The sequence below is a fragment of the Corylus avellana genome, chromosome 2, assembly GCF_965113065.1.
Source record: "Corylus avellana chromosome 2, dhCorAvel1.hap1.2, whole genome shotgun sequence".
NCBI lineage: Eukaryota > Viridiplantae > Streptophyta > Magnoliopsida > Fagales > Betulaceae > Corylus > Corylus avellana.
The window spans coordinates 25,444,152-25,468,454 of record NC_142491.1 but is presented as its reverse complement, the minus strand read 5'-3'; the positions used below and the strand labels follow the sequence as shown (position 1 = coordinate 25,468,454).

The window sequence follows — 24,303 nt, the reverse complement described above, 5'->3', positions numbered from 1 at the left end:
TGGTGAGAACCATAAGTGTAATACATTTGTGATTGAGTTTAAAGTTCATATTCAATCTTGAAAAAATCCTAATCTTGCCTAAGAAAGCTTGTTATATTGGTTGAACTCAACTATTTATATTTTCTATGATTATGAAAATGGTGGTTATGCATTGGTATTCTTTGACACAAAGTCAAAAGGGTTTGATAGGCCATGCCTAGGGAAGATGAGTCATACTACACCTTGGTTTAATATAATGTAGGTAAATGGTTCATGCCATCAAAGATGAGTTATGGTTATTCATTGAGTGTGTGTAAAACATTATTGAAAGACGGGTTATACCGCATCTTAGTGGTTATGCAGATGATTTGTGCCAACCAAAGACAGACCATGCTTAGCTTTTGATTATGGTAATTTGTTGAAAACTCTGTTGGGTGTTTGACACACACACACACACACACGGGTCATATCATGCATAAAATGAGATTCTCATGTGCAATATGATTAGTCGTTGTTATGAAATTAGTGGTGAAGTCAATCCCCTATCCCTCATCCATAATATTTAATCTTCCTAAGCAAAAACCAAACAAATCATCTTTTTTAGTTAAGTTAGTGTAACGCCTCAAATCTGGCCTTGACCGGTATGGTATGGTTACTGGTAATTACCCCAAATTTAGCTAATTGGTAGCTAACTAGAGAACCGCCTCTTTCTAACATAATCAAAGTAAATGTATAGGAACGTGAAATAATTTTGAGGAATCTAAAATCATCACATAAACATGTATCATTCTCAAGCAAAGACAAAGAGCTACTAATCGAAGTGCAGATATTCTAATCAAACCTGATTACACAAGATAGGTCTCCGACTCATCTTAATAACCCGAAGTGGCAATCTTGCCACGGTCATCTTCTTAGAAAGAGATTTTCTACAAGTTGTAATAACTGCGTAAGTTTAAAGACTTAGTAAGTAAACCTCACAGTTGAGTATGAAATGAGCCAGTTATTGATGAATGAAAGTAAACGTGCATTTTCAATGAGAATTTAAATGAGGTGTTGTTTCTGTTAATACATAATGAAAGAATAGTTTTAACTTTAGAGTTTAGACCACTAAATTACTATGCATTTTGAGAAGACTTTCTAAATTTTAAAAACTCTCAATTTAACTTATTAAAACTTTCAATTTAAGTCTATTGACCCCCCTCTCTCATATTCAGCTATTAACCTCTAACGGAAATTACTAAGAAGACCAAATTACCCTTCGATTTTTCTTTTTATTTTTTTTATTTGAAATTAAAAGTAAATTTAGAATTTTATAAAAAAAAAAAACAAGGGTATAAAAGTCATTTTATCATTTTTAACGTTTAAAATTTGATGGAGGGAAGTACAATGCATCAAATTAAAAGTTTAATAGGGTGAAATTAAGAGTTTTTAAAATTTAGGAGGTCTTTCAAAATGCGTAATAGGTCATGAGTCTTGAATAAAATTTTTCCAAAAATTTAAGAGTTAATTGAGACTTTTACATTAGTGTTGCATGATATTTATATGATAAAAATTTGGTATATCGCATTACTTTATTTTTATTGATGCAACCATCTATCCATCCAATACTCTATACAGTTGATGTAAAGGATTTGGTAGCCTTTATAGCTCAATCATTGTTAAAACAGAAAAAGGAAACCCAATAGCTATTAGACATTTTGTGTATATTTATAAGATATTTGTAAGATATTTATGTGATACTAGTATGTAACATCATTCCTTTAATGGTGAATTTGGACGGATGGGTAAGGTATTTATGTGGTACTAGTATGTAACATCATTTATTTAATAGTGAATTTGGACGGATGGGTTAACCTGGCAAAAAAAATTGTAAGATGGTGGCCTTAAATTAACACTTTGTAAAAGTTAAAAGTATGATCGAAAAAATAATTAAAAATTAAGAGTGGTAGGTGAGATTTTTTTTTTAAAAAAAAAAATTGTGTAGTTGAAAATTAAGAAATCTTGTGGACACATTTCTCCTTAAAATTTTGTGAATGGTGGGAGTAAAATTTTGAGGAAAATGAGATTGAAAAATATATATTATTGGTTCAGCCTGAAATTTTTATTTGTTATGTAATTACAATGCAGCCCACCAGTGTGACAACCCACCATTCCTAAGATGTGATGCAGTAGTTTTAACAAAGAAATCACACCTCACCGACAAGCCAAGGAAACAGAGGAAGTAGAAACAGAGGAGGGGTAAAAAGGAAATTAACTGTTATAACAGTCCTTACTTGTAAAGGAAAGGAGCAGGTGCGGAATTAGAATATATAGTTTGAGGGGCAAACATAAAAAATAAAATAAAATAAAATTTAGGGGACACAAATTAATTTTTAAAGGTATTTTTAATTTTTTTTAATTTTTTTTTTGGGGGACCACCTCTAGGCTTGGACCCCCCAAGCCCAAAGATAGTTCCGTCCCTGAAAAGGAGAACCATACTATAACGAAGAATCCTTATTTGAAAAGCAAAGAAAAATGCAGAATTTTATCTTTATTTTGTTTTGTTCTTCCTTTGTTGATAAAAGTTGAGGAATATATAATGAGAAATGTTAGAGCATTTATTTCAGTCTTTTTTTTTTTAAAAAAAAAAAAAAAAACAACTGTTATATATGTAATACCCACTTAAGTGAAGGTGTGGGTCCTTCAGATCTAATAGTTAATTTCAAGAAAGAGAAAATGAAGAAGAATAGAAGTACCGTGATAGTTGCTTCAGTATTTTTCATCTGTAATACTCATTTAACTTTTGAGTTTTTCCAAAAGTGGGGACTTATATATTTTAAAACAATGAATATGAAAAGAGTAATGTTAGAGTTCCTTTTATAATATTTTGTTGGACTTCCGATAGAATAGGAATTAAGAAAGTTCAATCATATAGGAATTGTTTGAGAAAACTGATATAAATGTTTTTATAATCTACAAATTGGGCTTAAAAACCCTTCTAGCCTTCTAACAGAATAATAAAACTAGCCAACTTGGCCCAAGTATAAGATCACAATCACTAACTCTTAACATAATGGTGCATATTATTTTTGAGTTTTCTCTCTAGGTCTCTCTGAAACCTAGAGGAGAAGAAAATCTTCTTCCATCACATACTTCTTAGTCTGTGCGTGGGAAGGCTAAACTATAATCCAATTTGGCTGATTAGTTGTGGAGATCTCGGCGCTAGGGATGGCTGAAGAGTTGGAGGCTTTATGGGGTCGGTTTTCGTTGACGGAAGAAGAGCAAGATGGGCTGGAGGTGGTAGAAGAGGACGTGGAAGGGATCACGGCAAAAGGTAATCATTGTCTGGTGGGAAAACTTATTTCGGATAGGTTTGTTGGGAAGAGAACAATAAGGGCGAAGTTAATAAGAATCTGGAGGCCGACAGGGTCCTTGGAGTTCAAGGTCCTTGGAGAAAATTTGTTTCTCATGGAATTTGAACATGAATGGGATAAGATACGAGTTATGGAGGGACGCCCATGGATATTTGAAGGTCAATTATTTTCGGTGGCGGAATACGATGGGATCACGCCGCCAAGTGAGATGAATTTTGATACGGCGGCCTTTTGGGTTAGGATGTACAAACTCCCGCTCTCATGCATGGGAAGAGAGATGGGATTCAAATTGGGTACAATCATTGGGGTTGTTGAGGATGTTGACATGGATGAAGACGGCATTGGTTGGGGGGAATTTTTACGTGTCAAAGTTCAAGTTGATGTCCACAAACCATTGCCACGAGGAAGGATACTCAAAATGAAGAACAAAACTTTATGGATCCCCTTTCAATATGAAAGGGTACCAAAATTTTGCTTCCAGTGTGGGGTCATTCGCCATGGTGTCGGCGGATGTGTGAATGAGGAACTACGATGGAAACATGGCAAGCCGAAGGAATTGGAATACGGGCCATGGTTGCGAGTGGGTTCTCCTAAAAAGCAAACGGAGCCAAGAAGAGGAGGGTACAATGGAGATGATTTTTTCCAGGAGGAGAACAGCTCTCCTGGAATAACACCGGAGATGAGGTCAGCTAGTTTCCAGCCGGCGAGGGGTACCACCATGAACTGTAACGACAAGCAAAAATGGAAAGAGACACAGGGCGGGAATGAAGGGATATCATTAAATGCTAGAAAATTCACTGGGGATGATTCGGGTGATTTCTCTAGTGGAGTTTCAAAAAATTTAATGCGGGATTCGCCAGCTATGGGGAACGAAAGCGAGCAAGGAAACTCAAGGAGTATGTCCGTTTCCTCCCATTATGGTGATAATGGTGGATACGATGGAGAGATTTGCGGAGGACAGGTGGGCTTGGGGGCGCAGCTGCGTCAATCTGGTGAACATATTAAGGTGTATAACGGAAATTCAGGGGAATCGAATCAACTTGCCAATTTCGCCCAGAAGCACGTGGAGGATTCTAGTTTTTTTGCAAAGGAAGCTTTTGGGCCTCAAAGGAACGTGGACTGTGAAGTTCGATTAAAGCATGACGCTGCTGGGCCTGTTACCACGGCTGGAAGCTCACTTCGGTCATGGAAAAAAAGGGCCCGAGAAAAGAAGGAAGAGGATACTGCAAGACCGGAGATTCTGCTGACTTTGGGGAAAAGACAAGCAGAGAATGATGGGTGTGCTGAGAAGAAGAAAAAAGAAAGAAGAAAAGGGAAGCAGGTGGTGGAGCATGAAAGGAGTTCAGAAAAATTGGTGGCGGTGGCTGTTGTACAGCCCCGCCAAGAGCCATGAGTATCCTCAGTTGGAACTGCCGGGGGCTTGGGAACCTCCGGACAGTTCGTGACCTTTGCCACATGGTAAAGGAAAAGAAACCCAGTTTGGTTTTTCTCATGGAAACCAAACTAACTGCTACTCGGGTGGAATGTGTGAAGTATAAATTGGGCTTTGATTATGTATTTGTAGTTGATTGTATTGGAAAGAGTGGTGGATTAGCTCTTTTTTGGAATAATGATGGAACGGTGGAAATACAAAATTATAGTCGGCGTCATATTAACGCAAAAATAAAGGGGGTAGATGGGACACAAGAATGGACTCTTACTGGTTTTTATGGGCACCCAGAAGCGCCAAAACGAAAAGAATCATGGGATCTACTCAGGCACCTTCAGTCATTGTCTTGTCATGCATGGATGTGTGTTGGGGATTTTAACGAAATTTTGGAAGATTCGGAGAAGTCGGGTGCTAATAAATGGCCTCGGTGGCAGATACCGGATTTTCAACAAACCATGGACCGGTGCCAACTCCATGATTTGGGTTTTGTGGGTCCAAAATTTACTTGGTGTAATAAGAGGGAGGATGGACAATGTATTTTGGAGAGACTAGATAGAGCCATTGCTAATCATGCTTGGATATCCTTTTTTCAAAATTATGGTGTAGAGGTAATGGCAAATAGAACTTCGGATCATGCTCCACTTTTTGTACAACTTCATAAAACATCATATGATAAAAGAAGAATGAAGAAACGTTTTTTCTATGTTGCTGGGTGGGGGAAACAAAACAGCCATAACACCATTATTAAATCAGTGTGGAGGGATAGAAATTATGTCTCCAATCCGTGGCAATCATTCTCGGCTAATGTGGAGAGGTGCAAAAAGGTGATTCAAAAATGGCAAATTAAGGAGAAAGGGCAAGTCGAAAAACAAATCCAGGAGAAAACGGAGCAATTGAAGGTTTTGCAGATGGTGGAGACTCAACCGGAGGGGGAAAAAATTACTATGGTGCAGCAAGAGGTGAACGATCTTATTGAAAAGGAGGAAATGCATTGGAGACAGCGGGCTAAGGAACATTGGCTGCAATATGGAGATAAAAATACGAAGTTCTTTCATGCTAGTGTCAACCAAAGGCGTCGGGTGAACAAGATTACTCGTATTGAAAATGAAGAGGGGCATGTATGCTCATCAAATGAAGATATTACAAGTGCTTTCACGAGTTATTTTCAAAATATTTTTTCTTCATCCAGTCCGAGTGGCGTATGGGAGTGCTTAGCGGGTATGGAAAGGAGAGTCACTCAGACCATGAATGAGCAACTGGAGAAGGAGATCACAGCGGAGGAAATCTGCGGCGCTATTACACAGATGGGTGGCCAAAAAGCTCCAGGGCCGGACGGTTTGCCTGCTTGTTTTTACCATGATAATTGGGCTATCATTGGGGAGGAGGTATGTAAAGTTGTTAAGAATTTTTTCAATTCGGGTAATATTGGTGATGATGTTAATTTTACCCACATTGCATTGATTCCCAAGAAAAATAATCCCTCAAAGGTCTCTGATTTTAGACCTATTAGTCTTTGCAACGTGTTATATAAAATTATTTCAAAGACAATGGCTAACAGATTGAAGGTGATTCTCCATGAAATCATCTCCCCCAACCAAAGCGCGTTTATTCCGGGAAGACTTATTTCGGATAATGTGCTAGCGGCGTATGAAACCATGCATTCCATGCATTCCAGGATGTGGGGGAAAGTCGGATATATGGCACTGAAACTGGATATGAGCAAGGCTTACGATCGGCTGGAATGGTGCTTTTTAAAGGGGGTCATGCAGAAAATGGGGTTTGGTGAGAAGTGGATTGGGCTTGTTATGAGGTGCATTTCCACGGTGAGGTATTCAATCATCATTAATGGAAACCCGGAAGGTTTGATTCAACCCACACGGGGTATTCGACAAGGTGACCCCCTTTCTCCATACCTGTTTATTTTATGTGCTGAGGCCTTAAGCTCCCAACTTATTCTTGCTGAACAAACTGGGAGCCTCCAAGGAGTCTCGACATCACCAAGAGGTCCCCGTTTAAATCACTTGTTTTTTGCGGACGACAGTCTGATTTTTTGTAAAGCCACGGCACAAGATTGGCAACGATTAACAAATATTCTGGAAGTTTATGAAAAAATGTTTTTATAATCTACAAATGGCACCGACATATGGCACGTACAAGACTAATTGGGATGTGTCGGTGAAAGCTGGTTCAAGGAATTTTGGTGTGGGTATAATTATTAGGGATTATAAGGGGATGGTATGTGCAGCTTCCAGTTCAACATTGATTGGCTGTCCGGAACCCACAATTGCAGAGGCGATGGGTGCTCTTCATGCGGTGCAATTTTGCCGTGATCTGGGTTTCCAGAATATTATGCTGGAAGGAGATTCCAAAACTGTGGTTCAAGCTATTAAAGGAGGATTAAAATGGTGCAGTTTTGGACAAATCATTGAGGACATTCACACTGTTTTGCCGGGTTTTATAAGATGGAGTGTGGAACATGTCCGGAGAGAGGCTAATGAAGCAGCTCATGTTTTGGCGAGGGAAGGAGTTTCCACGGGGGTGGCGAGAGTTTGGATGGAAGAAGTCCCGGATTTTATTCATGATGTAGTTGGTTTAGAGCAAGCTGCTCTTGTTGGTTTAGAGCCCCTTTGAGCTCTTGATATTTAGAGTCTATTGGCTCTAGATGTTTTTGTAACTCTGTAGAAATTTTGAATAAAAAAAAAAAAACATAATGGTGCATATTACACATTACAAATAGGAAAATGCTTTATTTCTTCTTTTGATTCTCCTTCCATTCTCATATTTATTAAAATTATCATTGAATCTGTCAAGTCTATATAGGTCTTATACATAATTTCACAGATTCAATAATAATTTTAATAATTAAGAAGATGGGAAGAGGATAAGGAGAGAATATATAGCAGATCACTTACTAATACACACACGTGTCACTAATCCAATAGACCCATCACACCTAAAAGGGCCTGTGACCCAATAACCAAATAGATTCATTACTTGATTGTTGGCCTTCAATTTTGAGAATCAAAGAATATCTGGTTTCTGCCTCAAAACCTAAATTGAGATCAACATTTTATCATATGCGGTAAATTCTAGAATCCCACCCCCCCCAAAAAAAAAATAAAAAAATAAAAATCATAACATCAAGAGAAACAGATTTGAAAACTAAAACTAAAACTTGTGCAGCCAAACAATATGAATATATATATATATATATATATATATACATATATATATATATAAAGTGGCCCAAGAGTTATAACATTATATATAATGTATTATTAAGAAATAAGTTTAAAATATGTGGAGTTTACGTAAATCACAATAATTAAATTTACTTGTCAAAATGTTATTAGGTAATTTTATCACCATTAAGATACTTTTACATGAATTTGTAAGAAGGTTGTAGTAAAAGTTTTACTATCTCAGTACTTTTCATAATATTTGTTGTAAAAGTTGTATATGCTATTAGGATTGTTGAAAGGGAAATATAAAAATAGATATGCTATATGGTGAGAATTCATACGTGCATGTGCTTTTAAAGTTTTGCTATTTATGGCCACATGGTTTACTCTACACTTTATAGCTTTTTAAGATCTATAATGCATTACAATGAAGAAACATTTGATGGAATTAGAATTTTATGTTCCTATATATTGGTTGAGATAAATATCATGAACAAGATAAATGTGCTATATATATATACCCTTTGATTTGAAGTAAAAATATGTGTGCTATTTAAATTAACCCTCTTTCGTTTTCTTTTGGTCTATCATATTTACTCAATTTTATCGTTTTACTGTATTTCTTTAAAAAATTTAATATATATTTGTTGAGTAATCTAGATATTAAATCTATTTTATAATATAATATATGTGTGATATTAAAATTATAATGTTAATAATTAGTTTAAGATATAAAATAAACAAGATTCCTAGTCATTTATTCAACATTTTTATTTTAAGAATTTTACTCTTTGTACTGACCCAGTCACCCTATTAGACGTTGTGCAATTATCAAGTTGGGAACATGGATGAGAATCGCAAAAACGAATTGGGTCGTAAACTTGTATTGCATGCTGAATAGAAGGAAACACAATAATGGGTTTTTAATCAACAGATAACCTAAAAATGTGTGATTGAACTGAAATTGAGGAGGGCTGCGATTCCTTGAAAATAAGACTTAAAAGCAGCTACTCAGGGCTTAAAAGGGATCCAATTTTGTGCATTGAGGGGACCAGAGTCCAGAACAGAGAACACACTACACTTGAAAGCTTTTCCATTCTAAGGCTTGGAAGAGGTTAGGAGAAGAAAATGGACAAGGTTTATGCTTTTTCCAGCACCTCCATGAGTGGCCAAACTCCTCCAAGTAGCATGGCTTAATTGTATTGTTTTTTTTTTTTGAGAATTTTTGCATATGTATGATGATTGTGTAGCTTAGAAAATCACATTTGTGTAATATTTGTGAGTGGTGAGAACCATAAGTGTAATACATTTGTGATTGAGTTTAAAGTTCATATTCAATCTTGACAAAATCCTAATCTTGCCTTAGAAAGCTTGTTATATTGGTTGAACTCAACTATTTATATTTTCTATGATTATGAAAATGGTGGTTATGCATTGGTATTCTTTGACACAAAGTCAAAAGGGTTTGATAGGCCATGCCTAGGGAAGATGAGTCATACTACACCTTGGTTTAATATAATGTAGGTAAATGGTTCATGCCAATCAAAGATGAGTTATGCTTATCCATTGAGTGTGTGTAAAACATTATTGAAAGACGGGTTATACCGCATCTTAGTGGTTATGCAGACGATTTGTGCCAACCAAAGACAGACCATGCTTAGCTTTTGATTATGGTAATTTGTTGAAAACTCTGTTGGGTGTTTGACACACACACACACACACACGGGTCATATCATGCATAAAATGAGATTCTCATGTGCAATATGATTAGTCGTTGTTATGAAATTAGTGGTGAAGTCAATCCCCTATCCCTCATCCATAATATTTAATCTTCCTAAGCAAAAACCAAACAAATCATCTTTTTTAGTTAAGTTAGTGTAACGCCTCAAATCTGGCCTTGACCGGTATGGTATGGTTACTGGTAATTACCCCAAATTTATCTAATTGGTAGCTAACTAGAGAACCGCCTCTTTCTAACATAATCAAAGTAAATGTATAGGAATGTGAAATAAATCTGAGGAATCTAAAATCATCACATAAACATGTATCATTATCAAGCAAAGACAAAGAGCTACTAATCGAAATGCAGATATTCTATTCAAACCTGATTACACAAGATAGGTCTCCGACTCATCTTAATAATCCGGAGTGGCAATCTTGCCACGGTCATCTTCTTAGAAAGAGGTTTTCTACAAGTTGTAATAACTGCGTAACTTTAAAGACTTAGTAAGTAAACCTCACAGTTGAGTATAAAATGAGCCAGTTATTGATGAATGAAAGTAAACGTGCATTTTTAATGAGAATTTAAATGAGGTGTTGTTTTTGTTAATACATAATGAAAGAATAGTTTTATTTGAAATAAAGATGTGTAATTCTAGCAGCAATTGCCTATAAGTTTTAATAGGTCGTAATTGTCATATATGGTCTACTTGAAATGTTACCCCTTCTCAACAGGGTTGGCGCTGTCCCAAGGGGCTTGTAATATAATTTAGTGCCCCAGCCATTATAAGCTACTGTTTATAACTGACAGCCTGACCGAGTCCGACCTCGGGTTGCCCACTCTACTAATAATATACGTCCTATAGTGACCCGCCAATCAAATATGGTTGTGCCGGTCACAAAAAAACCATTGGATCCATGACTATATCTGCGAACATTTGACCATAGAATCAAGTATATATAGTAAGCCTATAACCATTATACCAAATGTATCGGTGTATCATGTCATATGATGCATCTCATGAAATCAATTATTAACACAATTACCAAGTTGTGTCAAAGGTAAATAAGCTCATATCATACACGTGTTAAGTCAGCTAATATATCGCACTTTTTTAAGGAAAACAGTCGTATGTGCTTACTTACCTCATATGCTCGCTTGAGTTGTTCCTACATTTCGAATCCCTATTGTAATGAAACATGGCTATCGTTATACGCAGTGCTAGATGGTTACTAAAGACACAAAAGGTCCTAATCGAATACGTCTAGCTAAAAGGTCACAAAACTATACGCCTATGCATTTTAGGCTTTGGTCAAATGTTCTGTCCAAGGAGCAAACGTTTGGGCTCGAGGGCGAAGGTTCGGCCAGAATGGGAAGAGAACGTTCGGGCAGAGTCTTAATGCAGTGTTAGGGCTTCTATCCTCAAGTCACCATGTTACAAACTACACCCTAGGCTCTAAACAAGTTCATACAAACATAGTGAAGCCTTAAATTTAAGAAAACCAAAGAATGCAATGAGTGCTTCTAAACATCTGAAAACCCCTCTTTTCATCTAAGGAGAAATGGTACACAAGTCTTGCATGACATCTTTTAAAAACTTGAAGAAAACAAGAATGATAAGAAAACAACATATAGGCTTGGTGAAGGGTCAAGAGTTACCTTGAAGATAGCAATAATCCCCCAAAATCTTCTCCTTCCTCTCAAGAAAATCTCTTCTCACATTAAGGTTAGGGTTTCAGGTGTAAGGAGAGGCTTAGGGACGAAGGTGAGGTATTTATATGGGTGGGGAGGCGTGCTCCGTCATGCAAGGTGGAGAATAGGTTAAAAACGCTTTCCAGACTGTCAGCGAACATTCGATACTATTAGGTGAACGTTCGGTGTACTATTACAAAAATGGTTCAAGGGTTGTAGGTGGCACGTTTGGTCAATACACAGTGGTCAAACTTTGGTCAACAAACATTAATTGAAGTCCCCTACCGAACGTTCGCACTAAGGACATGGTCAAACATTCGGTGTGGTCCCTTGTTAAACATTCGGCCAAAGAGTTAGGGTTGGATTTTTTAGGGCTATTTTTCAAATGAGGGCTTGATTAAGGGTTAAGACACTTCTTTGAAGGTTATAAAAAGGTTTTCTAAGCTCATGTGAGTGGTTTCTTTTTGGATAAATCAATCTTGAAAATTTGGGGCATCACAGTTATAAAAGATCTTACGAGCTTAACAACAAAACCACTTTTACGCAATCCTTCAAGTTCAACACCCTCTATATAGTCATATCTGAAAGATTACTAGGATTGAGTTCTACCTCTAATTGCTAAATAAACAAAATATGGAACTAAGCCATACAACAAACATAAAACATGCACAACGGAATTAAAGCAACATCACGAACACAACACAAAGTTTGTTTACAAAGTGGAAAACCCTTTGAACACATCAAAGGTAAAAACCACTTCGGGGCAGCCAAACTCAGGAAAACACTATATGAAGATCCAGAGTTACAAACTAGACAATACTCACAACCTTGAGAACCTCTAGACTTAGTATGAGCAACAAGCTTCCCAGCTTGTCTCCATCCTGACCATGTTCACGGAGTGCATCTCCTCACCGACCTTTCGGTAGACTTCTTTCTTCAAGTACCCATGGCAACAATATTTGTGCAGGTGAATAAACATGCAACATACCAAGCAAGAGCAAAGGACAGCCTAAAGCTTTTTCACGTCGTCTCTTGAGCAAACAACTCTCAAAACACAGTGCTCGCAGAGAACTTTTGAGACTTCAATGCACAGAGAAAATATTTTCCAAAAGTCTACAATGAACAGTGATAGGAAAATCCTTTTATAGGAAAGCATTTTACTCTTCACATCCTAACAGGATACATTTCTCGTTATGACGGGAAGAACAAACTCATAGATATGAGAATTCCATGTCCTAATGAGAAAGCAGTTCCATTATGACGGGAAGAACAAATGTCTCCTCTTCGTCACATATCCTGTCGTAACACACCATCTGACGAGAAAATAGGGAGCCCAACATTAGTCTTGTTACATGTCCCATCCTGACGAGGTGCCTAGCGAGGAAACAATAGTTTCAGCTTCAATGCCATTACATCCTCGTCCTGACGCAACTTTTGACAGGGAAACAGTAACTCCATGTTACATGTTCCGTCCTTACGTAACTCCTGACGAGAAAACAGTAACTCCCCATTACTTGTTTGTTCTAACGGCACTCTTGACGAGGAAACAGTAACTTCCCGCTACATGTTCCATTTTGACGGCACTCCGGGCAAGAAAATAGTAAGCTCTTCAAACAACCCCTGAAAGCCTAAATGCTATTCCCCAAAGTTTTAAACAAAATGAAATACAGGAAATATCATTGAATAAGGCCAAACTAAAATCAAACAATCTCCCCATTTGAACATTCAATGACAAAACTCTAAATGTGGTTTAAAACTTTACACAAACAACAAAACCAACTAAACACAAAGAACACACCAAGTGCAATCCTTTCAGACCAAAGGGCTAGGTCATGAGACACTTCACCAAAAGATCATTGTTGCATTAATAGAAAAACAATCAAGACCACACACTGTCATGATCATGAAACATTTCACACAAAAGGCATTACTGCACCATATCCAATGCTTCAAAGGAAAACAAAACACCAAGTATTCAGAATTTGCATAAATTTAAAGCATAAAAATAAACCATTGTCATAAGATAAAATAAGACAGATATACACATCAAAAACTAAAAGGAAATATTGTTTTAAAACATTTAAACCATTCTCCCCATTTTTGTCATAAGGGACAAAGGGAAGATTAACCCAAAAAGGTTTGCCATAACTTCACTTGTTAGGAGTCTTCATCTGAGAACTTAGAAGGGTCTGCACTGCAACGTCAACCTTAGAAACTTGGTGTTGAATCTCATCAACATTCCGTTTAACCTCGTCCACTTGGATACTCACAAAGTGTTTATGTTGCTTAAGTAACTCTTCCAACCGACTCAACTGCTTGGAGGAAAGAGTTCTAGAGTCACTTGAAGTAGACGCAGTGGAGGAGGAAGCAAAGTGGAACTTCTCATTTTCTCAAATTTTGAAATAGTCAACCGGTCATAGGCAGAAGGCTGACTTGCAACAACCTCATTTTGACGGTGAGGCATAGAGAAATGAGATAACACTTTGCCAATAACCCCACCATAGGCAAGACCCAAATTCAAAGCCTTTGGATCTGAATGGAAGCAATGCCATCAATAATTACCAAAGCCAGATCAACTCTATGATTTTTGAGTAAGGAATACAAGAACTGTGCACAGTCAAGAGAGAGCACTAAGCGATGAATGAGATGCATCAGATTACTCATGATCATGAGAGCAAGCATTCTCTCAAAAAGTTTAATAGATTTGACTGGATAAGCTTTCAACGAGCTAGGCCAAGCAACAAGTCCAAATAGCTCACCCATTTCCTCAAAGGAGGGAGCAGCCTCAGCTGCATATGGAAACTGACTCTTGGGAACATGAGAAATCTTCAAAATTTTGGCCAAAGTCTTGGATCAAGAGTATTATTTTTTCCTCTAACAAAAGTGGAGAGGGTTGAGGAGGTAGCACAATATTCTCGAACATTTGAGTAAAACTCTCGAACCATTTCAGGAAACACAGCAGGTTGAGGCACTGTGAAAGGAAGCCATTTTCTACTGTCAAATACACGAGGAATGAACCGAAACTCTTCAGAAGAGAAATCCAACATGGTAATAGGACGCTCAACAATAACCATACATCTCGAGAACTTCTTCGAAAGAAATTGAACTTGAACAGAACTGGACTCAAACCTTCTAGCAAAAACATCTTCACCATCTTATAGGAGGAGTAGGACCAAAAGCCACTTAAGCCTTTTTGACCGAGTGGACAATCATGATTGGCTTAACTGTCGCATCCTTTTCAGCTCTAGAGAGTTTCTTGCCTGTTGAAGAAGACATATCTGCAGCAAAAAAAAAAAAAAAAAAAAAAAAAAAGCTCTATGATACTTCAAGGAACCCTTTTTCTCCCAACTGAAATCACATAACAAAATTTGAGGATACTATTACTCAAAGACATTAGATATGTAGAAGAATATTTGAAGCACGATTTCTTCTCAAAACAGAAGGACCTAACCATGTCTTAAAAAATCTAGATAGTTTAATCTCAAAAAGATTTAACCGAAGAAGTCCTGAATTTTCATGTTCCAAGTCTTAAACAAGAAATTTTCATATTCAACACAAACCAACCAAACAAAACAGGTAGAGAACGAAACAGATGGAGAGAACAAAACATTCAAGAGTCTATTTCCACAACATAACAGCTCAAAACCTCATATTAACGTCTGATAATCAAGCTCTTAACGAAACCAAATAATCAATCATGCGAAATCAATCCACAATTAGAGATGAGAAAACAACCTGCATGAGAAGCCAAGAATTTTACGAAAACAACCATGAGAAATCAAACCACAATCAATCTCACGAAAACAAGTAGAAGTGAGATGCATACCTTACAAAGTTGCAGTAGATGGAGGGACTAGGCCGAAATGAGAAATGGAGAGCAAACTTTGAAAAGGAAAATGAAAAGATTTCGAAATAGTGAAGCAAACTGAATGAGGAGACAATGTGAAGAAAAGTAGATCCAGTTTCCGTCCTAACGGGGGTACAATCCATTAAGATGGCAAGACAAAAATCGACCGGACGGTTGAATTCCTGTCTTAACGCAATACCTTTCCTATTATGACAGAAAGAACACCATTTCACATCATGATGGGTGTTGTGCAAAATAACCACCAAAATAATAGGCAATAAATGTATGTTTTACTCACAAGTGCACAAGATCAAAACCATGGTATAGAGAGCAAGTACAAGATCATTCCCACGAGGATTGATATAAATTATGCTTAAAAAGAATTCCCTAAATAAATATATGAATGAAACAAGATAAAATATTGAATTGAAATAATAAGAAAGAAAGGTAGGGTTTCGATATCCACCGTTAATCATACTTGAATAAGACAAACAACGTGCACAATGCTACAATCATATCAAGATACTCAATGTTTGCCAACTTAAGGGCATGATATCTACTCCTTGGGCTATTTATCTCCCTAAGCAACAAATTAGGCATGGTATCTACACTAATTATTTTCTTTCTCAAAGGCTTTAGCATGGTATCTACTAAGTTGTTTGATAAGTGCTAAAATATTCATATTTTAGCCCCTTAATTTATATTTGTTAATCCTTTAGTTTTGTTAGTTTGTGCAATTTTACTTCATATTTGTGTTTTGTGTCTTTTTATAGGTTTTTGACTAAAAGGAAGTAGTCTGGAAAATTCAAGGTTAAAGGGCAATTTTGGGAAATTCTTGAAGTGAGGAAGTTCAGACTCGAGCCATGCAGCTGGTACACTTGAGTGTACATTGCATAGGCTTGAGCGCATATGCGCTCAAGTGCCCAACACCAGAGATCGATCACAGGAGTGCGATCGAGCGCACTCGAGGCGCTGGAGAAAATTCAGACACGCTGCAAGACTCTTTTTCCTTCCCAAACTAGGTTTTCCAAGTCCTAGTTGTACTAGAACTTTAAACCTATGAGTTTACTAGGATTTCTAGGGTTTCTAGGTCTTTCCTAAGCCTATAGATAAACCTCTAACCTCACAAATTCTACACACAATTTCAAGGAGAAGAATTGGAGGCTCTTCAAGGAAGCATTTTTCGGGTTTATTCTTTTCCTTTTATTTTATTATGAAGATGTTTAGCATCAAACTCATGTGTAACTAAATACTTTAGTAGGGCAAGATTGAAGCCCTAGTTATGTCTCTTTAATACATCAATATTGGCGCTTTTGTGATAATCATATTGTGATGCTTAACTTGATTAATTCGTGTTTTCTCGAATTCCTCATATCACCATTTGGTTTATCAAACCATTTTTCAACAACAATCCATATATTTTCATTAAGCCCTTTCAAGTAGGCTCTTATACAGACCTTCCAATGAGCATAGACATTCCCATTGAAATGGGAGGGGCATTAGAAGATGAAGTTTTTGGCTCCATACCAAGTAGGTCAACAAACACTCAATACGTGAGTCAAAAACCAAGCGAACTCCCTCTGATACCAATTGAAAGATTACTAGGATCGAGTTCTACCTTTAATTGCCAAATAAACAAAATATGGAACTAAGCCATACAACAAACATAAAACATGCACATCGGAATTAAAGCAACATCATAAACATAACACAAAGTTTGTTTACGAATTGAAAAACCCTTTAAACACATCAAAGGTAAAAACCACTCTAGGGCAGCCAAACCGGAAAACATTATATGAAGATTCAGAGTTACAGACTAGACGATACTCACAAACTTGAGGACATCTAGACTTAGTAAGAACAACAAGCTTCTCAGCTTGTCTCCATCCTGACCATCTTCACAGAGTGCATCTCATCATCGACCATTTGGTAGACTTCTTTCTTCAAGTACCCATGGCAACAATCTTTGTGGAGGTAAATGAATAGGCAACATGCCAAGCAAGAGCAAAGGACAGCCCGAAGCATTGTCACGTCCTCTCTTGAACAAACAACTCTTGAGACACAGTGCTCGTTGAGAACTATTGAGACTTTAGTGAACAGTGCACAAAGAAAATATTTTCCAAAAGTCTGCAATGAAGAGTGACAGGAAAATCCTTTTATAGGAGAATCATTTTACTCTTCACGTCCTAATGGGATACATTTCTTGTTATGACGGGAAGAAAAAATGTCTCATCTTCGTTACATGTTCCGTCTTAATGCACCATCTGACGAGAAAGCAGGGAGCCCAACATTGGTTCTATTACATGTCCTATCTTGACGAGGTTCCTAACGAGGAAATAGTAGCTTCAGCTTGAATCCCCATTACATCCTTGTCCTAATGCAACTCCTGACGAGGAAACAGTAACTCCATGTTACATGTTTCGTCCTAACGCAACTCTTGACAAGAAAATAGTAACTCCCCGTTTCTTGTCTCGTTCTGACGGCACTCCTGACGAGGAAATAGTAACTCCTCGTTACATGTTCCGTTCTGATGGCACCCCTGACGGGAAAGCAGTAAGCTCTTCAAACAACCCCTGAAAGCCTAAATGCTATTCAGTTTTAAACAAAAAAAGAAATACAAGAAATATCATTGAATAAGGCCAAACTAAAACCTAACACTATCCTACAAAGATTCGTACTATTGCAAGTGGTTATTTTATTGATATACGCTTCACAAAAGGAACCACATTAGGTGTTAATTATGAGATGGTAGTCTCACCTAGATTATAGTAATTAAAAGTGCATCGCCTTGGCCGTGGGCCCTACTCCCTCTAGAGGATTTTCTTAATTACATATATCGGGTTGTCATTGCATTATCATATTATATGTTTTATTTTGGGTTTCATATATATTTCTTTGCTAAATAGATATATGTCCTAATACTTGTTCTTTAATATTGCAATTTATCCATCATATGATCCTCATGCATTGCCTCCATATTCTGTTGGTCCTATATTTGTCATAACTTAATTATCATATAAAGATTCAAGACAAGAATATAACTTGTCGATGACAATTGAAGGGCACAATCTTGTGCAATCATGACCCAAAAACCAACTCTGGACTCCACTAAAGGTGTTGTAGTAGCATATGGTTAATGAGAGCATGTTAATGATGTGGCAAGAGAATTCATCTTGACATCATTAACGCCTGAGTTTTATGAGAAGTTGAAAAACTTCAAGTATGCTTTAGATATGCTGTAATATCTAGAAGTGAAGTTTGGGAAGAACTATCATGTTCCCAAACAAGATTTTGATACCGAAATGACTGAGGTAGTTTCAGTTGACAATCAGATAGTCAAATTAAAAGAACTCGGTTTACTTGATGCTGGATTTGATAGTCAATCTAAGATTGATGAGATCTTGAATTCCGTTATACATTGTTATGAAGAATTTAGAGGTAAGAATAAAGGCAGAGAGGTTTGCACTTCATCTAAATTAAAACGTAACGCACCAGAAAACTTGGTTGAACCATGATCCAGTATGGTGTATGGTAGCTCTTTTTGCTCAGAGCCGTAAGAAAATAAGAAGAGTGAGTCCATAACAAGAGGCAATACTTTTGCCAAGGGTATCAATAAAACTAAGAAGAAGTCCAAGGGCAAACCAAAAGGGATTTGTGACTACTGTGATGAGGAAGGTCACTGGTTGAGAGATTGCCCCAAGTATCTGGCATTCAAACGTTCAGGTAAAGGTCTTTTTTTAAAAAGGGTACATGTTTTAGTAGAAATCCACCAGAATTCCTAGTGTGTGGATTTTTGACTAATTCATTTCTGCAATTCATTTTGCAGAGGTTCTAGAAAACCAAAACATATTCGAATATATAAGGGGTAATTACCTTTTTCCCCTATCAACTATAACGCATTGTCAATTTGCCCCCGTGAACTATTAAACTTACTACCCAACCCTATCAAATTACCATTTTCTTGCAAAAACCATCCTTCTGTCAGACAAACTCGTTAAATTGGAATGAATATTCTCTTTTAAACGTTAAATCTCATTAAAAGATAGAAATACCCCCAAATAAAAAATTAAAACTAAATATATAAATATATAAATTAATTAAAAATAAATAAAAAATAGGAGGTGGCCAATGAGTCCCCCCAGAGGTGGCCAGGGGTAGCTCGCCGCCAACCCCCAACCCACGGGGGTGGTGCGCAGCCACCCCTAGCTACCCTAGGGTGGCTCGCATGCCACCCCTAAGGTAGGTTGGCCATTGAACCACCCCTAGGCCATGGGGGTGGCCGCTCACCACCCCCAGCCACCTCTAGGGTGGCTGGGGGTGGCGCGCAGCCAACCCCCAACCAGGTCAAGGGTGGCTCGTGAGCAAACCTAGAGGTGGCTAGGGGTGGCTCGTGCTGGCCACCCCCTCCCCCAATCGGCAGCCATCCATCAAAATTTTTTATTTTTTTTAAATAATTGTTATATTTTTAATTTATTTATTTATTTTTAATTAAGAATAATATATATCATCATTCTATTGGAGATCACATGATACACTATTGGAATCCGTCAAATATTTTGATGGAATTTTATTACAAGGACTAAATTGTTATTTTGGTATATCCTCGATAATCTTTGAATTATTATTTTTATTTTTTTATATCACACATGGATTTTTAATTTAGGACAATCACACGGACTGCTTTTTCATTTGTATTTTTTTTTTTTTTTAATTTAAGTCCTTTTTAACTGTTTTTTATTTTTTTTATATAACACTTTTTTTTTATAAATTAAATTATAAGTGTTTTTTTAATTTTAATATATATATATATATATATATATATATATAGTCGACTATTGGACTTGTAGCGGTGACACTACTAAGAAAATTTTTGGAGTGTTTATCCATGTCTGAACATGTCTAGTCACTGCAGGAAACATGTATGCCCTAGGCTCCCTCACGTTCGAACAACATCTGTCTATATCTAGGTATCTATTGTAGCACTAGTCTTCTTGAAGCAATCTTTACCATCTTCAGTAGTAGACTTAGTAAACAATTACCCAATCCCAGAGTTAATAAAAATTAACTTTTGGATAGTAAATGAGCCAACAAAAAACATAACAAATAGCATTTCTCTATTCTCCTACAAACTTCATGTGTACTATTCTCTCAATAAGGTTATTTTCTTGTTACTCTAGAAAGTGTTATTCTAAAGTAACATTTGGGCTTCTTCGTATCCTAGGAATGATTTTTTCAAATCCCTTTTAACACTTTTGGAAGTGGACAAAATACATTCTAGTGATATGGTCGTTGCGATAGAGCCGAAAGTGTTATTCTAAAGTAACATTTGGGCTTCTTCGTATCCTAGGAATGATTTTTTCAAATCCCTTTAACACTTTTGGAAGTGGACAAAATACATTCTAGTGATATGGCCGTTGCGATAGAGCCTTGAAGTCCTATTTTGCCTTCATAATTTTCAATAATCCGACGAACCTAAGCAATTACAGCCTAGACACCATGTTTTGATATTGAATTTTCCAATACACAAAAAACCATATGTACTCCAACTCGGGCCGGTGGCTGCACCACCTCTAACGTGCCATCTAACGGCTACAACGACCAAATCGGGTGGTCCAACCACCTTTACATGGTAGGTAGGGGTGGTGCTAACCAGTAGAAGGGGGGGATCTATATCCATTTGAGTTAAGAAATTTGATCATTCAGGTGTTGCCACTAATAAATAAATATAAATAGTTATTGAAGAAAATACATTTTACCCCCCCTGAACTATCCACCCATTTGCACTTTGACTTCCAATGTTTAAAAAGTGACACTTGACCCCCCTCCCCCTCAAACTTCCAAATTGTTGCAATTCGACCATTATAACTTCTTCTTTCTTTTTTTTTTCCAAAATGCCATCATCCCAAATTAAAAAAATTAAGGGGTGGTTGGCCACCGCAATTGAGCCTAGGGGTGGCTTCAGCCACCCAGACCAGACACCCGTTAATTTTTAAATTTTTTTTTTTTTTTTTTTAACTTTGAAAGGGGGCATTTTGGGAAAAAAGAAAAGTCAGAATGATCGAATTGCAACAATTTGGAAGTCTTGGGGGGGGGGGGGGGTCAAGTGTCACTTTTTAAACATTTGAGGTCAAAGTGCAAATGGGTGAATAGTTCAGGAGGTAAAATTTATTTTTCCCATAGTTATTCCATTCCAACTTCATGCATTTTTAGTAATACTCATTCATATTCTTAAATAATTATGGGAAACTTCACAAAACCCCCCATGAATTAATGACCCCCATAAATTTCAAAAACTCTCAGTTGCAACCATCGAACTTCTAATTTGATGTAATGTCCTCCTACATTAGGATTTTCTTTTAAATTCAAACGAAGGCTAAAGTACCAAAATACCCTCAACTTTTTCAATTTTTTTTGGTTTGGTTGTAACCCAGCTGTGGGTCACATGCTGACCCATGGTCTTGGGTTAGCAAACCCACGGCCGTGGATGTGCTAGCCAACAGCGAGGTCATAACTAGACCCCGTCGTGCGTGGGTCACCCGTAACATCAAACCCTAACACGGGGGCGGGGGCGGGGGAGGGGGGGGGGGGGTTAGTTTTATGGTTACAATTAAGAGTTTTTAAAATTTAGAGGGTCATTGTAAAACGCTTGGTAATTCATATGGGTTTTACCATGGTTTAACCTCAAACCCTAACGGATCAATTTGATTATTCATGATTTGTAGCTCTAGGGCATACATACTACTCTGTAATTGGAATGGGACAATTCCATTTCCATGCCTCATCCAAACATGCCTTAGAAGAATCAATTGAAATGAGAGTTATGAATCTAACCACAAATTTGAGGTTTGAACCTAGAATTAGCTAGTGAGTTGACAAAGCAATACAATCTGAGTGGGAGACAAGGACAGCCCATTTTGCACCCTTCTTTTGCCGCAAGTCAAAAAGCATGTATAAAGCTTAAGGGAAGCACATGATCTCCATGGTCAAAGCAAGATATCTATATTCTCCTGCGAAAGAAGCATAGTAAATATGGTAAATTTGTCTTTCCACAGTTGAACATGGAGGACTCTAAGAGGCATTGGCATGGAAACAAAGGGTACTTTTGTCTCAAAGCCCCAACAATAATAGCATGGATCATATGGCAAATCCTGCAAACGAGTGTATATAGAATTAGGCAAGTGAAGAAAAAGAAGCGCCCACCATATCCCCACAGGTCGTACAACACCATGCACGCTCATGTACCCCCTTTCTACATTTCAAAAGCCACGACAAAAATATCTCCCTTCTTCATTCTATTCTACTCATTGCAGGCCTGTCTCTCTTTCTCTCTCTCTCTCTCTCTCTCTCTCTCTCTCTCTCTAGGGTTTCTCAGGGGCCTTGTTGCAGAGCAAATTTGGCATTCTGTCCACCTCCATGAAAATGTGAGTTACAGCTTTTGGAGGTGGCCAGCATGCCAAATGGGCTCTGTAAATTTCTCTCTGAGAAACCCCATAAGAACCAAAACTCCTCTTCTTTCATATTTTTTCTCATTGACAGACGAAGAGGAGCTCTTTCATTATCTTCGAGTTGGAGTCAGGCAATATGACAAACTTTGATAGGTTTACATAGTTACACTCCCTACTATGTTATCTGCACTGGTCCCGACCAGATTCTTGGGGCACCATACGAAACACTCTCTCCACACGGATCAAATAAAGTTTGAGCTTTCGCCCGCCTGCTTTGTGAAGAACCACGATCAAGCGACTTAATTACCACTCGAGGTTATGGTCTATTGGTTTTACTTTGAAGGTTAACCTTTCTTATCTCATTCTCATCTTCTTTTCCTTCCAATATGCAGGCTAATGCTTAGCATTCTTTAACTGCTGATCTAAATGCAATACATGCAACTGATATACAGGTGAGTTGGCTATATATATATATATATATATATGAGCAACTTTGTTGTAGTTAATTCAGGTGATCATAAGCAGAAGCTGTTTCCTAAAATAAACTTTGGGCTCGTTTGAGTTTGCGATTTTTTTCAATTCTACTTAACTGAATTCAAAATTGTAAATGTCAAGAATAAAAAAAAGTTTGGATTATGTTTAGGTTGTTTGAAGAATATAAAATTTCGAATAAAGTTTAAAATTTTAAGTTGAGTTGAATATTAATAGTGTAAAATCAACTAAAAAATAAAATTGAGAAGAATTGAGAAGAGTTGTCTTCTCAAACAAGCCCTGAAGTTTTCTTTCTTGGCAGCAGCTGTCAGGATTTCTATGAATTAAGTTTGACCTGTAACTTGTTGATAGACTAAGATTGGTCCGAGTCAACCATGTACATGAAGTTGAAAAAGTTTCTCTCTTTTAACTCTGTTGAGCCTTTTCTTAGCACGTAATAATCGTGAGATAGCAACTTTTACACCATTAATGATGGCCAAGAACACGTGTGCGGCTGTCATTGGCGTTTACACACTTTGGTTTGCGTTTGGGCTTTGGATACCAAGAAGCATTATGCTCGGAAATGGTAATTGAAGTAGCCTTGGGCGAAGGACCCAATTACAAACACAGGTAAGCGCACTTGCATTAGCGTGACCACCACCACCTCTAACGACTACCACTACACAACTAAGGAAATAATTATACCACTCAAGTGAGACTCATAAATCTGGAAAATGATGCAGCGTGACATAATGGATTGCAAAGAAACAATGTAAGATTTACAACTCTTTTTGAAACAAAAAATTCAACTATGGAATTGAGACAAAATAGAAGAAACCTTAAAAGTAATATCCCAATTAGAAAATTGATAAAATATTCAAAATCTACATTCTTGGATCAGCTATAACATATATTTACGGTAAATAAACTTCTAAACCTAACAAAATTCTAAAATTAGTCGGTTAAAAAAAATTTGTTGCAGTCTTCAGTTTGAACTGAGACTTGGGATGCGCACTACTGCAACTCCATTAATCACTCAATTCCTTCTCTAGTTTGAACTCGGAGGCGTACTATCAATAGACAAAATCCTATATATTTTTGGATTATTGACAAAACTAGAAAAGATAAATAGTGTGGTGGGAGTTGTAAAACAACAAAGTGTTGTAATTAACTTAACCATGGACC

General features: G+C 37.1%; 1 protein-coding gene across 1 annotated transcript; it reads left to right on the top strand.

The window, feature by feature from the left end:
• Positions 1-6,891: 6,891 nt before the first annotated feature.
• On the top strand, positions 6,892-7,392 carry LOC148587557 (uncharacterized). Its single transcript, XM_088512684.1, has one exon. The coding sequence runs from the start codon at positions 6,892-6,894 to the stop codon at positions 7,390-7,392; it is 501 nt and encodes a 166-aa protein (XP_088368810.1).
• Positions 7,393-24,303: the final 16,911 nt, after the last annotated feature.

What these genes read in the sequence shown, in the direction of transcription:
- LOC148587557 (XM_088512684.1), top strand. Translation starts at nt 6,892, where the DNA reads ATGGCACCGACATATGGCACGTACAAGACTAATTGGGATGTGTCGGTG.